The sequence below is a fragment of the Trichechus manatus genome, unplaced genomic scaffold (assembly GCF_000243295.1).
Source record: "Trichechus manatus latirostris isolate Lorelei unplaced genomic scaffold, TriManLat1.0 scaffold00049, whole genome shotgun sequence".
Classification (NCBI taxonomy): Eukaryota; Metazoa; Chordata; class Mammalia; order Sirenia; family Trichechidae; genus Trichechus; species Trichechus manatus.
The window spans coordinates 6,145,825-6,161,998 of NW_004443985.1; the positions used below are offsets into that span (position 1 = coordinate 6,145,825).

A 16,174-nucleotide genomic window follows, 5' to 3' on the forward strand; every position below is an offset into this window, starting at 1 on the left:
AACGACTTTGTTAGAGAGTGATCATTCCCAGGGCCCGCAGGGAACGTTCCCCAGTGGGTCGTGGGGGATGGGCAGGTAGCCTTTGCACAAGCCCTGCTGCTGCAGCGGACATGCATTGTACGTTCCATTCAGAACTTACCATTTTAGCCAGCAAGTCCTGACCCTGGGCAAGCACAGTATATGGATTATGACATCTTCCTTTACTCATTTTACTCTTTTCTAGTCAGTTGAAAGGACAGCTGAATTTTAATTACACATCTGCTTTATCTTTCCAGATGGTTCAGAACTTTCAAGATGAGAGTTGCTTTTTATTCTCCACAGTAAAAGGTATTTTGCATGTGTGCGTGAGTCTTACAGTGCTGGAATCTGACAGACAACGGGTGCCTGTAGTCAGGAGCCCTCTTGTGTGTGTACTTCTGAAAATGCTAGCTGTATTAATTTTAAGAAAAGAGTTTGAAAAATGAACCAGGAAAGTACTTCTATTGACTGTGATAGAAATGAACTAACTGATAGGGAAGAAGAGCCAGTTCTTCTAGATGGCTGGAAGAAATCTCACTTCTTTAGCTGACATTGCACTGAGCACCTTGTGTCAGTCACCATGCTTTTGGAGCTAGTTAAGTCAGGAACAAACCAGGCAGAGATCCTTAGTTCACGGAACTCCTACTCCAGTGGCAAAATCAAGCCAAAGTAGGCCAACAGGTACAGGTAGGATGTAGAACATCTTCTTTATGAACTATGGTCACTATGAATCGGAATCAACTGGACTTCAGTGGGTATACCAGGTGACCTAGATGTCCCCCGAAACCGTGTTCTCCATCCCTCAGCACCAATAACTCGGTCCCTCAAGGAGTTTGGATATATCTAGGAAGCTTCTGTAACTTTGCCTTGGTCAGGTTGTGCTGACTTCCTCTATGTTGTCTTTCCCTTCACCAAAGTTAATGCTTGTCTGCTATCTAGTTAGTGATTTCCCCTCCCTACCCCTCCCCTCCCTCATAACCATCAAAGATTGTTTCTTTCTGTATGTAAACCTTTTCTTGGGTTTTTATAATAGTGGTTTCGTACGTATTTGTCCTTTTGTGATTGACATTTCACTCACCCTAATGCCCTCCAGATTCATCCATGTTGTAAGATGTTTCGCGGATTTATCATTGTTCTTTATCGTTGCATAGTATTCCATTGTGTGTATGGACCATAGTTTATCCATGCATCTGTTGATAGGCATTTAGGTTGTTTCCATCTTTTTGCTATTGTAAATAATGCTGCAGTGAACATGGGTGTGCATATGTCTATTTTATATGATGGTTCTTATCTAGGATCTATTCCTAGGAGTGGGATTGCTGGATCATATGGTATTTCTATTTCTAGCTTTTTAAGGAGGCGCCATATTGTTTTCCATAGTGGTTGTACCATTTTACATTCCCACCAGCAGTGCATAAGAGTTCCAATCCCCCTGCAGCCTCTCTATCCTTTTTTTTTTTTTTTTATTGCCAGTAATGTTGGGGTGAGATGGTATCTTATTGTAGTTTTGATTTGCATTTCTCTAATGGCTAACGATCACGAGCACTTCCTCATGTGTCTGTTCGCTGTCTGAATGTCTTCTTTGGTGAAGTGCCTGTTCATATTCTTTGCCCATTCTTCATTTGTCATCTTGTTGTTGAGGTGTTAAAGTATTCTATAGATTTTAGAGATTAAACCTTTGTTGGATACATCATAGCCAAATTTTTTCCCCCAATCTGTTCTTTTTTTAATTCTTCTGGTGAAGTCTTGATGGGCGTGAGTGTTTAATTTTTAGGAACTCCCATTTATGAAGTTTCTCTTCTGGGGGTTGTGCTTTGTTAATCCTGCTTTGTATTCTCTTTATGCCGTGTATTAGGGCCCCTGGTGTTGCCCCTATCTTTTCTTCCATGATCATTATCGTTTTAGGTTTTATATTTAGGTCTTTGATCCATTTTGAGTTAGTTTTCATGTATGATGTGAGATATGGGTCCTGTTTCCTTTTTTTTTTTTTTGCAGATGGACATTAATTACAGATATCTTAAATGCCATGAAGGAATGGGACAGTGTGGGGTGCTTATGAGGGATCCAGGTTGGGGGAGAGGAGGCCGTCAGGGAAGGCTTCTCTGGGGAGGGGTCATGAGTGCTGAGACTTGGTGAGTGCGAAGGAGCCAGCCAAGTAAGGAGCCTTCCCAGGCAGCATGTGGCTGTGTGCACGGAGACAGCTTGGCTTATTTAAGGCCTGAAAGATGGCCAGTGTAGCTGCCATGCGTGTGGGAGGGGCGGGCAGAGCAAGGTGGGGCAGAGCAGGACCCAGGGTCTGGAATATGTAGGACCTGGTGCTGATGGAAGCCCGTGAGGTGGTCTGAACAGGAAGGAATGGGATCAGCTTGTCTCACCCTGGCTGCTGTGGAGACAGATGAGAAAATGGCACACTGGAGGCCGGAGGTGTCATCCCCCCATGAGAGGTGATGGTGGCCCATAGTTTTATAGACAGGGCCCCACTGGGCTCCACATTTGAGGGGAAGGAGGCTGTGACCCTGGTTTTCTGGCAGGAGCAACTGGGCAAAGGGTAGTCCCATTAAAGAGGTAGGTAAGGCTGAGGAAAGTCAGTCAGGTGGGCAAGTGGATGGTATCAGTCCGCGGCTCCGAGGAGAGGCCTGGAGTCTTCAGCATGAATGGTGACCAGAGCCATAGGAATAGTTAGGGTCTTTCACAGAGTGAGTGTAGAAGGATGGGGCTCAGGTGGGTTCCAATATTAAAAGGTTGGATAGAAGAGGGATTTTTAAATGTATAATTGTTATTTAAGATGGTGTCATACACTCAGGCCGTAGGGACTTGTTATTTGTGTGGTGATGGGAAAAGCAGCACTGAATGTAGACATGGATGAAGCATGTATGGAGGGTACAGAGAGAATGTAGATAAACTGTGGTAAATGTAACTAATGTCAACAAACAGTTTGTGTGGAAATTGTCACATGGGAACTTAACTTGCCGTGTAAACTTTCACCAAAACTCAGTTATTTAAAAAAAAAAAAAGTCAGGTGGGTTAAGGTCCACATCCAGCCTTAGCATAAAATTTCCTTCCTGGCGGTCACACTAGACAGGAGTAGCCCAAAACAGTGCTGAAGCTAGGCTGGCACTTGGGGCCTGACATGGTGCGGACGCCATCAGGTTTCTCAGGTTTCCACTGGGAGCTGCTTCACTTCGTCTTCTACTTTCCAAATCATCTTTAGCTTAGTACTCTTCTGCTCAATCTTGTGGTCTCCATAGTTTTTAATCTGCAAAACTCAGGTTGTCTAAAAGAGGAAATTTATACTATGATTGTGTGGTGTTCTGTGAAACCGTTGGATGTAGGTTTCTCCCTCCAGTCTCAGCTGACTGTTTTAGACTTTTGTCCTCCTGAAAAAGTTCATCTGTTCCTTGATGAATGGCTAAACTGCTGCTTCTCACATTTACTGAGAAACACAAGGCCATTGGCAGAAGTAGTAGTAATATATTTTTTTTAAATGTTTGGGATCTTCCTCTGAGGAGTTCCAAAAAATTTTCCAGAAAAGATGGCTGACGCTCCTCAGGTGTGCTACTGTTTTATAGACCTGTCTAATCTTTGGGAGTGACTTCAGTTGTGAGTTAGCAGGGTGTCTGGGGGCCATATTCTTGGGGTTTCTCCTGTCTCTGTCAAACTAGTAAGTCCGGTCTTTTTTTGTGAATTTGAATTTTGCTTTACATTTTTCTCCGGCTCTGTTTGGAGCCCTCTAATTGTGTTCCCTGTCAGAGCGGTTGGAGGTGTGGTCCCTGTGGTCCATTAGTCCTTTGGACTAGTACTTTCCTTGTGTCTTTGGTTTTCTTCATTCTCCTTTGCTCTGGATTAGCTGGGACCAGTAGGTGTATCCTAGATGGCTGCTCACAGGCTTTTAAGATCCCAGATGCTACTCACCAAAGTCAGAACAGTTTCTTTATGATCTATGTTATGCCAGTTGATCTAGATGTCCCCTGAGACCATGATCCCCAGCTCTCAGCCCAGTAACTGGGTCCCCTCAGGGAGTCTGGATGTGTCTGTGAAGTTTCTGTGACTTTGCCTTGGTCAAATTGTGCAAACTTCCCCTGTATTGTGTACCATCTTTCCCTTTACCAAAGTTACCACTTGTCTACTATTTATAGTTAGTGGTCTCCCCTCCCCACCATGCCCCTTCCTCATAACCATTCACGATTGTTTCTTCCTGTGCATGAACCTTTTCTTGGGTTTTTATAATAGTGGTCTCATACAATATTTGTCCTTTTGTGATTGACTTATTTTACTCACCATAATGCCCTCCAGATGTATCCATGTTGTGAGGTATTTATTCTTGCATAGTATTCCATTGTGTGTGTATGTACCATAGTTTATCCATTCATTTTTTTGATGGGCACTTAGCAAAAAGATGGAAACAACCTACTGAAAATAACGCTGCAGTGAACAGGGGTGTGCATATGTCTATTTGTGTGAGACCCCTTATTTCTCTAGGATCTATTCCTAGGAGTAGGATTGCTGGATCATTTGGTATTTCTATTTCTAGCTTTCTAAGGAAGCGCCATATCGTTTTCCATAGTGGTCGTACTATTTACATTCCCACCAGCAGTGCATAAGAGTTCCAGTTCCCCACAACCACTCCATCATTTGTTATTTCCTGTTTTTGGATTATTGCCACTAATGCCGGGGTGAGATGTATCGCATTGTAGTTTTGATTTGCATTTCTCTAATGGCTAATGATCACGAGCATTTCCTCATGTGTCTGTTAGCTGCCTGCATGTCTTCTTCAGTAAAGTGTCTGTTCATATCCTTTGCCCATTTTTTGAAAGGATTATTTGCCTTTTGTTGTTGAGGTGTTGGAGTATTTTACAGATTTTAGAGGTTAGACCTTTGCCCAGATACGTCATAGCGAAAAGTTTTTCCCAGTCTGTAGGTTCTCTTTTCACTCTTTTGGTGAAGAGTCTTTTGATGAGCATAAATTTATGTTTTTAGAAGATCCCAGTTATCTAGTTTGTTTTTTGGTGTTTGTGTATTGGTTTGTATTTATGCTGCATATTAGGGCCCCTGTTACAGTGTTGGAGCCCTGGTGGCGTAGTGCTTAAGAGCTCAGCTGCTAACCAAAAGGTCAGCAGTTCAGATCCATCAGCTGCACCTTGGAGACCCTATGGGGCAGTTCTGCTCCTGTCCTCTGGAGTCACTATGAGTCAGAATCCACTTGATAGCAATGAGTTTATTACAGCGTTGACCCTGTTTTTTTCTTCCATGATCTTTATTGTTTTTTGCTGTTATATTTAGGTCTTTGATCCATTTTGAGTTAGTTTTCGTGTATAGTGTAGGTATGAGTCCTGTTTCTTTTACAGATGGACATTGTTTTACTAGCACCATTTGTTAAAAAGACTGTCTTTTCCCCCATTTAATGAACTTTGGGCCTTTGTCAAAGATCAGCTGACCGTAGATGGATGGATTTATTTCTGGGTTCTCAATTCTGTTCCTTGGGTCAGTATGTCTGTTGTTGTACCATTTTTGTGGTCAGGTAGCGTGAGGAGTCCTATTTTGTTCTTCAGCAATGCTTTACCTATCCGGGACCTCTTTGCTTTCCATATACAGTTAATGATTAGTTTTTCCATCTCGTTTAAGAATGCTGTTGGTATTTGGATAGGGATTACATTGTATTTGTAGAACACTTTGAGTAGAATTGACATTTTCACAAGGTTGAATCTACCTATCCGTGAGCATGGTATGTTTTTCCATTTTTGTAGTTCTCTTTTGGTTGCTTGCTGTAGTGTTTTGTAGTTTTCTCTGTATAGGTATTTTACATCCCTGGTCAGATTTATTCCTATGTATTTTATTTTTTGAGGGGCTATTGTAGATGGTTATTGTTTCACTGATTTCTGTAGTTCTCTTCATTAGTGTATAGGCATCCAACAGATTTTTGTATGTTTATCTTGTTTCCTGTTACTCTGCTGAATCTATTAGTTCCAGTAGTTTTCTTGTGAAGTCTTTAGGGTTCTTTATGTATATAGTATCATAGCATCATATAATTCTTAGGTTTTCTTCATTGTTCAGTTTTGCCTCAAAGTGGCATCAGTGGATTTGTCTTCAATTTCACTGACTCTGTCTTCCGTTGTTTCAGATTTGCTCCTAAAACCTTCTACTGTGTTGTTGTCCATTTCTGAAATTTTGTTATGTTTTAGATTTCTAACTGCTGTTTTTGTGTGACTTCTATTTAGACATTTTGTTCTTGTATTATTTTCCTAAATTCTTCTATTGCTTTGTGTTTACCATGATCGCTTTCTAATCTCTTGTAGAACCTTGAATATTAGACTTTAGAATTCAGTGCCTTTTTTTCTTCTACTGGAAGGTCATCTGGTACTTTATTTTGGTCATTTCTTGGTGCCATCTTGTCCTGCTTTTTTATATGCTTTGATACTGTTTTCTCCGAGATACTCAGTTATTATTTTCTTGATTGTAGGTTTGTTTCATGATGCTTTGTTTTGTTTGGGGAAGCAGAGTGGGCATGCTTTGTTGCTTACTCATCTGTGGGCATGGTAGTTCTCACCACCTTTTCCAGGTGGGTACAGCAGTTTGCTCAGCTATGGTGCAGGGAGGCAGGTCCCGCAGTGTTAGGGGGAGGAGCAGGAATGGGTCATTTATCTGTGGCGCTGGTTTTTCTCTGGGCTGTGTGGCAGAGCAGGGGCTGAAGCCACATCTGTTCCACTTGGGGCCGTGGCGGGGCTGGGGAGGCAGTGGGGGAACAAGGAGGTTCATACTGTGGTTCCAGCAGCCGGGGCTGCCAGGATGGGGTGGTTAGTGCTGCTATTCAGCAGAAGGGTGGGGTTGGAGTGTGCTCCTCTGGTAGTGCGTGAGCATGTGTGGGCCCTTTGAGCTGCAGCCAGCAAATGTTGTCTTACTTTGCTCTGGGTGTGTCTGCACTGTTCCTCATCTCCTATTGGGAATTCCGTGAAGGTGTTTTGGCTTTATACCAAGATGGCTACACTGTGTCCTGCTGGTTGGCAGGGAGCCTCCGCTCCGTATCTGTTCTACTTGGTTTTTCAGGTCTTTGTTGCAACAGGATGGCTTAGTGTGTCTGACTGGTCCTCCATCTTGGCTCCATATACACATACACGTATTTTGTAGAGTTGACTGTCCTTTTCCCTCACGTGGTGTTTTCATCAGTTCCGTCTCCAGCTCTTGTTCCCCTAATGGTTACAGTGTGTTTGCTGCTTATCTTGACGGCTCTCATGCCATGGAACTGGCGAGCAGCGTGAGACCAGCAGCACTAATGGAGTAGGGGTCGGACATCAAAAAGCAAAATGTCTACAGGGAACATGTGCACGCAGGGAGGAGGAGCTGGAGAAAGTAAATCAGCTCTTTAGAATTTTTAAAAGCTAACCTCTGTTAATTGGGGAAAGAAGTTGTAGATTTCAGGGAGTATTCAGTTTAATAGTCTTTGTTTTCCTAAGTCTGGCTAAAACCTTCCCTTTCCTTTTTCTGTAGTTGAAAATGGTGGTGGTATCCACATAATTTTGAAGTGATGTCCTATGTAGATTGAACTATATTCAGTACCAAATAAAGTCACGCTTAAAAGTGTGTGAAGACTGAATCCAAGAAGTCGTGGGATTGGATTTGACCATATATAAAATGTTTCATATTGAAAACAAGATGAACTTCAGGTGAGCCGTATGCGAGGCAGCTCCCGTCACTGCCGTAGCCAAGCATCCTTGTGAGATCGAGCCCGTCGGGAAAGCGTGCAGCCGGCTCGGAGGCCCTGGTGCGGACAGAGCTGCCTGCTCCTCTGGCAGAGGCCAGTGGATAAAATTCCTAGAAGCAGCCTCTGTTTTTTACACAGTATGCAGTTTGGAAATGAATGTAAAAACTCACTGTGGGCATTTACCTTTCTGTGCCAGTTTGGCTTTTATTGCTTGGACCTTGTGCTGACGTGGAGGGGCGGGGGGGGTGGGTGGGGGCAGTGCAGTGTGGAGCCAGGATGGGCTCTGTGGAGATGCGATGTGCTGGTAACACCAGCGGCCAGGTGACGGAGGCTCTGCACTTCTTGGAGGAAATCACGTCCCAGGTGTGCGTTGACAGGATCATGCCAGCTCGGGGAAGATCAAGCCGGAAGGATGGGCTTGACGCAAACTGCATTATCAGGAGTACCTTGGTGAGAGGATCAGTGTAAATCCTAATAGGTACAAAGACTTCTTTGTGTTTTTGCTTTGTCACAGTTTTATTGGAAAACTTTTTGCTTCTGCTTCCATTTTTAGCATTTTAGTTTCTGGTTTTCCATTTTTGAAGCCCATCGCCTTTAAAACTCATGTGGTTTTCTCCCCCCGCCCCCTCCTGTTCTGTTTCCTACTTTTCATTTTAAACATTTTTAAAGCCCTACCCTACCTGGATGGTGAAAACAGGTGACCTCAGCAGGGGAAGAAGTAGTACTGCTGATGGCTTCTGACTTGGTGTTAAGAAGGCTTCGTTGTCAACAAGACGAAATTGTTCCTGCAACACTAGATGTCACAAATCAAACACTAAAATCACCATAAAAATCCCTTCTTCCTCACCTCAGATACTGGGCTCTGGTACAATCATAGATAAAGATTCTGATGATTAATTAGGTGCTGTTTCTATAGAGTGCCTCTTCCACAAAGTCAAATGCTTGTCTGCCAGTATACTTCCCAAAGGGAATCCACTCTTTTTCTCATTTATCTCCCCCTTCACCCAAAGCCTTCCCGAAAGTCATCAGCAAGCATTTTTTGAGGCCTGTGGTATATATAGCAGACCCAAGTGTTAAGAAATCCTTATATTCCATTTTAATTATAGTGTATCTCTGTCCAATTTGCCTAGGCGTTTCAGCTTTGAATGTGCTGTTTGATCATCTTTGTTCAGAGGGAAATACCAATTTTTGAGTTTGAAATCTCTCCCAGGAGACAAAATACAGTGGGTAGAAGTGTTGATATTTTATGATTAATTCATAAATAAAGCAGGTGAATTGTTAAATATAAAGCAGCACAGCACTGTCTCAACCTATTCCCATCTTCAGTTTGAGAATGCCTGTAACTCCCGTAGAGCCTGCTGGGGGACAGCTTTCCTTCACTTCCCCTTTGCTTTGTTTGGCCAAATGTTTTCTGTAGCAGTCACACACTCTCTCATTTGGGAGTTTTGCTTGTCTGTGTAGCATCCCTTTCTGGGCTTTCGGGATCCACGGAACAGTAAATGCCATTTGATGCTGTGGGCTATTTTCAATTCCTCATCAGGTTTTAGAAGTAGAGTAAAAATAATTAAAAACTCATCAAACTCAAAACTGTACTGAGTGGTATTGAACATTAGTCTGTCCCAGTGAAACAGGTTAAATTATGGTACCAGCAGATTTGCTACTTTTCTTTTTTTAACAGTAGGATGTACACGTTTCAGTATAATAAACGTTTTCTGATGGTTTTGCAAATGTCTCATTTACAGTCCCCGTTTCTGCCATGCCTGTAGTGTCACCTCAAGTCCTGTGTGAATCAGAGTTGAGGGGTTCGATGTTCGCCTGCGCTGAGTACACGCCAGTCCGAGTGTTGAGAGCCCAGGCCTCTGTGTCTGCTTTTCCTTTTCAATTTGTTGTTCTCTCAAAGTTGATGCAACTGAGGATAAGTTATATCCAGGTTAACTGTTCCACACTCAGGAAGCAAACCTGATGTGTTACAAGAGGTTGTCCTACTTGGTGCCTGAGGTCAGGGGTCAAATCACTTCCTGTATCAGTTGTTTTTTCCCCACACACACAGTGGTGTGGACCAGGGAATACTGGAGTAGATCATAAGGCAGTGAAATCATTAAGACTGGAGTACGTACCCCGATAATCCTGCAGAGTTGATTTATGGGGCTGTATACACATCTGCCTTCTCCTAGAATGCAGCTGGGGCAGTGTATCTTTAAAAATGGTCATCTTAACAGAGGAGCTGCTAGTTGTGGAAAAATTCCCTCTGGTTTCATCTCATCTTCTCCTGGCTTTTCACATTGGGGGAGTGGCTGCAAGGTCAGCTACGATTAACAGACAAGTTCACAATGAAGGCGGTAGTGAGTTCCTCATCTTTAATAAAGATCACACATGTGGACAGTACAGAGCAGGAATCAGCCACAGCGGAAAATAGCTCATCAGAGTTTTGACAACATTAGGAAGGTCTGAATTTCAAAAATGCTTTTCCTCAGATTTGTCTGTCATAAGATTTATAGCAATAAAACCCTCTCAGTTAATTTTTTTTTTTTTAACATTGCAGTGGTTTATTCATTTTTATGAGTAAAAGTTGCCAACACTTTACTGATCTGAGTTTGAAGTGTAAAATTTTTGAATAGTTCTGGTGTAACTTGATTTCTAAGATTTTAAAATAAACTTGAAAAAAAAAAAAAAACATGTCCATTCTGCATGCATCTGTTATTTTCAATTGGTTATATTAGTGAACTTAAGTCTTAATCAGTTCTATTTCTTTATGTCCCTCAGTTTGTCAGAGATGTGGACATCGTTAGCGTCTCCCCTTTAACAGGAACGCATTACATGCTGCACCCTATGCCAGAGCTTCCAGTCGGGAACACAGACTCTGAACTGCTTTTGTTTACTTTTTGGTTTGGGTCCCCAGGGAGGTCTCCAACAAGCTGACAGAAGCAGAAGGGTGAAGACCCTGCTCCACCCATTGTGGAGCCCTCATTTCTTTGGGGTCTCATGGAAACCAACAAGCATACCCTCCACACGGTTCTCTACCTATCAGAGGACCAGGCATTATGAATTTGCAGTATGGTCACTTGGATAAAGTCATTATTTAGTCTTAAAAGTGGAAAACTCTAGAGCTAATCAAAATGGAATCGTGAATTAAAGTAGCCCACTGGCTTCTTAAGTCTTAGGTAGAAAAATCAGCAGCTGATTTTTTCTGCCGGGTTTGTGCTAACACTGACGGGCTGCAGCCGAGGGTGTGACTTGGTACCTAGACAGACACCCACCTCTTAGAGCTCCGGGGCTTCTCACGTGATCCCGGCTGTGTTGAGACCGCTTCTGCCACATGTTAACTGACACACGGCTTAGACTCGATTGCACTACAGCAGGATAAAGGTGACAGCTATCACCAGTTACTGCAACCCACCCAGAAGTCTTTTACCTGTAAAAGCCTCTCCCAGTGGAGTATCAACAGAGTTGGGTAGCGGTGAGTAGGTCAGGAAGACTCAGTCTTCTCTGGAGGAAGGGACACCACGCCATGCCTTGGGGAGGGGCAGCTGCTGTCAGAGAACGACACAGCATCTGCACAGTCGCTGTCCACTTCCTCCCACTGCCGTTGGTGGGGTGACAGGAGCGAAGTAGGCGTGCACTTTGACATGAGGGAGCTGAGCCTGGAGGAGAAAGAAGGAAACCAGGGAGTACTCATACTGCGGTGTTTTTAGGATTATGGTCTTAATCCTAGAAAAGTCCTCATCCTCCATTAAGAATCCACGTTTTAGATAATAACTTCATCTTAACATTACCAGGCAAATAGTGAAAGTAGGATTTCTGGTGTAGGTGAGAGCTATCCCCGGTACACACACAGACTCCAACACGGCACCTTCTACCGCCAAGTGGAAACTCCCAAGTTGAACAGGCTTCTGCCCACATGTACTAACTGGCCCTGTGTGCAAATGGGTGAAGTTCTGGACAGCGGTCGCCCCCCTGGATGAAGCTGCTTTGGGATGTAAATGCAGTTATCTGAACTTAATGAGCGAGAAAATGATGTAGATGAATTGATGTGGAAAGAAAAATCTGTTGCGCCTTCTTATCCTGGAAATTAGCCAAGACCATGTTCTGCTTTCTACTGGTAATGACCTTAGGTGGCCTTCTTATAAGGGTGCTGATCACCAGACTACATGGGACCTCCACCCCAGGCACGTTCAAACTGAATCTTCCAGGGTGAGGTCTAAGCGAAGGAATTTTGAAGAATTCTAAGGTGACTTCCTGTGCAGCCAGATGAGTATGCCAGCTTAGGACAGAGCGCAGAAAACAGATGCTGACTGTTGATGTATTATTCATCCACTGCGTAGAGCCGCGCCAGGTATGACTGACCCCACCCCCGCCTACCCGCATCCTCTTGATGCCAGCGCGGGTGACCTGCTGGCAGTCATACAGCTCCAGGCGCTCCAGGCCACGGCAGTTCTCCAGATGCTCCAGCGCCACGTCCGTGATGAGGAGACAGTTGTCCAGTTCCAGCACCCTCAGCCGCTCGTGACCGCAGGCGCTGTTGCTCAGGTACAGGATCCCATCATCTGTGATGAGCTCACAGTGGGACAGGCTCTGGAAGAGAAAGCAGCAGATGTCCTTAGGGCCCTCGTACAGACACGAAGGCTGGGAGAAGCAAGGGAGCTGTGCAGTGTCCCAGGGGAGTGGCTCATGAGGCGAGAAGCCAACACAACCTCGGGCCCCCCGCCGGTGGGTTTGCTGCAGCTGGGCAGTAGTTCCTCTCATCTGACTGTGTAAAGAGGGAAATTTCAGAATTTACTCCTCTAGTGCAGTTTTGTAGCCCATTTTTCCATTTGGAATGAGACTAGTAAAGTCAGTCTAACATCCTTGTTCACTTAAAAATGGTGCAGACAGCCCTGACCAACACTAAAGTGTCTTTGAAGGTTATAATCAAATACACCTTAAATAGTGTAATTTGACATTAATGGTTTCTCTGGGGAATAAATGATAAAAGTTGCAGAAAATAACAAATTCAGATTAACATTATACAGTAAAACCGGTGAAAGCCAGAACCTAAGTTGGAAACCTGTCAGAGAAGGAAAACTCAAATTTTTCCACACGAATGACAGAAACGTGCTAGGACGGCACCCTATCAAAGGTGGAAAACGTGCGAGACCCAGAGACGAAGCGGTCCCGTTGAGTTCCGCCTCCAGCAGATGTCACTGTGTAGCCAAATGGCATTTCTGTATTTCTGAGTTCTCCGCATCGATCGTTTAAAGCCTGACGCTTTATCCCAAAGCATATAAAATGTAATATTCACCCCACCATAAAATTTCTTCAAAGGCAAAAAGTACTGCATCCAAATTTCAGTCATCTAAGTCTCAATTATTTAATCTGTTCCTTCAAATACACAAGTTGCAACTCTCTGCCAAGTCCCCCATGTGCGATGGTGAATGAGAACAGACACTTTTCTGTTCTGGGAGCCAAAGGCCTAAAGACCAAATAGCATTAATCAAACTATCAAACTAAAGCCGTGAGAGCATATTACAGCGGGATCTGACCTGAGGACCTCACGACTGCTGATACGGCGTGCTGGGTGCAAGGCCCTGTTTCCAGAGGAGAAGGTATCCAGGTGCAGATGGAGCAGGGGCCAGATCACATCACACAGGGGCGAGATCACACGGGGGCCAGATCACATCACATACGGGCCAGATCACACGGGGGCCAGGTCACACGTGGGCCAGATCACACGGGGGCCAGGTCACACGGGGGCCAGATCAGATTTCACGGGTGTGCAGACCACGCGAAGGAAGTTTACCTTGATTCTAAGGTCACTGGGAAGAGTCTTAAGGAGAGAGCAACGACGGGTTTGTTTCAAGAAGATCCTCATGCACCACTACACAGCCCCCAGGACGGCCAAATGAGAGATGGAAAATGAAGGTGCTGAGGGTGTGGAGCAACTGGAATGCTCATTTGCTGCAGGGGGTGTTCGGATACTCCTGACTGAAATGCATGTATGTGCTAACCAAAGGCAATGCAATACTGGTTGTGATGGCCCCAAACAGGAAACTATTCAAATAGTAGTAGAAAGGATACATGAATTACAGTGTGCTCACACAATGGGAAACTACACAGCAACAAGAATGAACAATGTACAACTACATGGAACAATCCAGATAAATGTCACAAATACTCAGTGAAGAAGCCAGACAGCATATGGTGATCCATAGACCTCACATAGTAACGTTCAAACAGGCAAAACTAATTATGCTATTGCAAGTCAGCAGCTCTGGGAGGTTCAAGATTGGAAAGGCGTCAGGGAGGGGGGGTTTCTGGGGTCCTAGGAATGTTGATCCTTAGTCTGAGTGTGTGCACTTTATGAAAATACATTGGTCTGTATACACTTGGAGCCCTGGTGCTGCAGTGGTTAAGAGCTCAGCTGCTAACCAAAAGGTCGGCCGTTCAGATCCACCAGCCGTTCCTTGGAAACGCTGTGGGGCAGTTCTACTCCGTCCTATATGGTCACTATGAGTCGGAATCAACTCGACAGCAACGGGTTCAGCTTTTATATACTTAGAATATGTGCATTTTTTGGTGTGTATATTTTACTTAAATAAAAAGTTAAAATTGGAAAAACGAAAATCACCCTGGCTACCGAATATATCCGGAGTACAAAAGTGGACACAAGTGAGAACAGGTTTGGGGCTACTTCAGCCTTGGGGCAAGGAAATGCCTGATAATTTGGACCTGACGTCCTGCTGGAGGAGATGGGTTTGAGGTACTCCTGCAACATGAAAGAATCCGAAAGAGGCTGACATTGGATCCAAGAAACAGGCAGCTATGTACCAAGTTGCTGGGGTGGACCCTGAGGAGGCAGGGCAGGAGTTAGCAACTAGTGGAAGGTCTTGCTTTGCTCCGTGTAACCCCTCACTGGGCCTCCATGCCTGATGCCACTGGATTTCTTGTGGACATCAAGTCAGGGCAGGACAGGAATAGCCCTCAGGGGCAGCAGGAAGGAAGGAGACAGAGGCAGGAAAAGAGGCTCAGGGCTCCTGTTTCCCCAGATCTCTGAGGGGCAGGAGGTCTCGGGGAACCAAGGTTGCAGAGGATGAAAGGAGAGAGTATATCTGAGTTTTAGGTTCTGTCAATTATAAAATCAGACATACAGCAATTGGGTTGTAAGGACATCAGTAGAACTACAAAACTACAATACATAGATGGTGTCGGGTGCTGTTGAGTCGATTCCAACTCACAGCGACTGCCCATGACAGTAGAACTGCCCCATATGGTTTTCTGGGCTGTCATCTTTACAGAAGGATCGCCAGCTCTTTTCTCATAGAGCCACCGGGTGGGTTCAAACTGCCAACCTTTCGGTTAGCAGCCGAGTGCTTAACCTTAATGCCACCAGGGCTCCTTCAAATACATAGAGGGAAACAATTTATTCAGAGTTTGGAAGCAACTGGGCTCCTGACTGATCAGAAAAGTCGCAGGGGTGTCCAAAGCCCCCACTTACACCTAAGGGAAACAGTGTCCAGAGGCAATGTGGAAGTAAGGAAAATTGGTGGAGAGAAATTTAAGGCCAAACGGCTTTAATGCTGCTGTAAATTCTAGCCCTTGAGGACAGAACAAGTTTCAAAGGAGGCCAGGAGAAAGTTGGCTTAAGAAACATTTGCTTACATCCCAGGGCAGCAGAAAGATGATTCTGTGGAGGTCAAGAGAGCTGAGGCTCTTCAGCAGCTGTGTCACTCTGGGCAAGTTCCTTAACCTCTCTGAGCATCTTCTCTGATAATTGAGGATGTTAACAGTGCCCTCATCCCAGGGCTGTTGGTGGGACTAAATGAGATGATACACATAACAGGCCTAGCACAATTTCCTGCACGTGGGCTTGTTCAGTGAAGGGTGATTCCTCCACCTGCTCCAGGCCCCCAGGCAAAGAGCTGGACGTGAAATGAGATGTCTAGTGGAACAGGTCAGCAACTCTACTGCTCATTTTTGATCTTTCAATACATTTTAATTCTTTTTACCCTACAGATGTATTTATGAGCAGATGTGAAATATAACACAAGGATGGCCTACATCTCTTGTCTCAGATAACATTTTAACATGTTGACTTTCACTCTAGCTGACCAAGTTGATGAACACGAACTTGAATGAAATAGTAAGGGTGTGCAAAGGTTGGCAGTTCTAACGCACCCAGAGGTGCCTCAGACGACAGGCCTGGTGATCTGCTTCCAAAAGGTCACAGCCTTGAAAACTGTATGGAGCAGTTCTACTCTGCACACTCAGACTCAGTGGAAACTCACAACAAAAACATCGTTAGGTTCCTATCCTAAAAGGACAGCAGTAAAACTGAGGTGCGCTGCCTCCCAAGCTAGTTTAACTAGGTTTTCGCAACCAAGAATGAGGACACTTCTACAGAAAGCGAACCAAACAGACCCTTGCTGTGGTACAGGGTCGTGTCATCCCTATAGAGGTCGCTGTGGTACAGGGTCGTGTCATCCC

At 44.5% G+C, this 16,174-nt stretch overlaps 2 protein-coding genes across 7 annotated transcripts in view; one reads left to right on the forward strand and one right to left on the reverse strand.

Moving 5' to 3' along the window:
* UBP1 (upstream binding protein 1) overlaps positions 1-10,388 on the forward strand; it is a 52,198-nt gene extending 41,810 nt beyond the window's left edge. For all 4 annotated transcript variants that reach the window (XM_023732239.1, XM_023732240.1, XM_004377341.2 and 1 more), the window contains 2 exons: positions 276-327; positions 7,501-10,388. In XM_023732239.1, the coding sequence (XP_023588007.1) occupies positions 276-327; positions 7,501-7,538 (90 nt within the window). In that variant the 3' untranslated portion in view covers positions 7,539-10,388. The remainder of the gene's footprint in view (positions 1-275; positions 328-7,500) is intronic.
* The window catches only part of FBXL2 (F-box and leucine rich repeat protein 2), a 96,264-nt gene continuing 90,463 nt past the window's right edge, over positions 10,374-16,174 (reverse strand). For all 3 annotated transcript variants that reach the window (XM_004377343.2, XM_012555831.2, XM_023732241.1), the window contains 2 exons: positions 12,074-12,286; positions 10,374-11,355 (listed from right to left, as the gene is read on the reverse strand). In XM_004377343.2, coding sequence (XP_004377400.1) covers positions 11,248-11,355; positions 12,074-12,286 — 321 coding nt within the window. In that variant the 3' untranslated portion in view covers positions 10,374-11,247. The remainder of the gene's footprint in view (positions 11,356-12,073; positions 12,287-16,174) is intronic.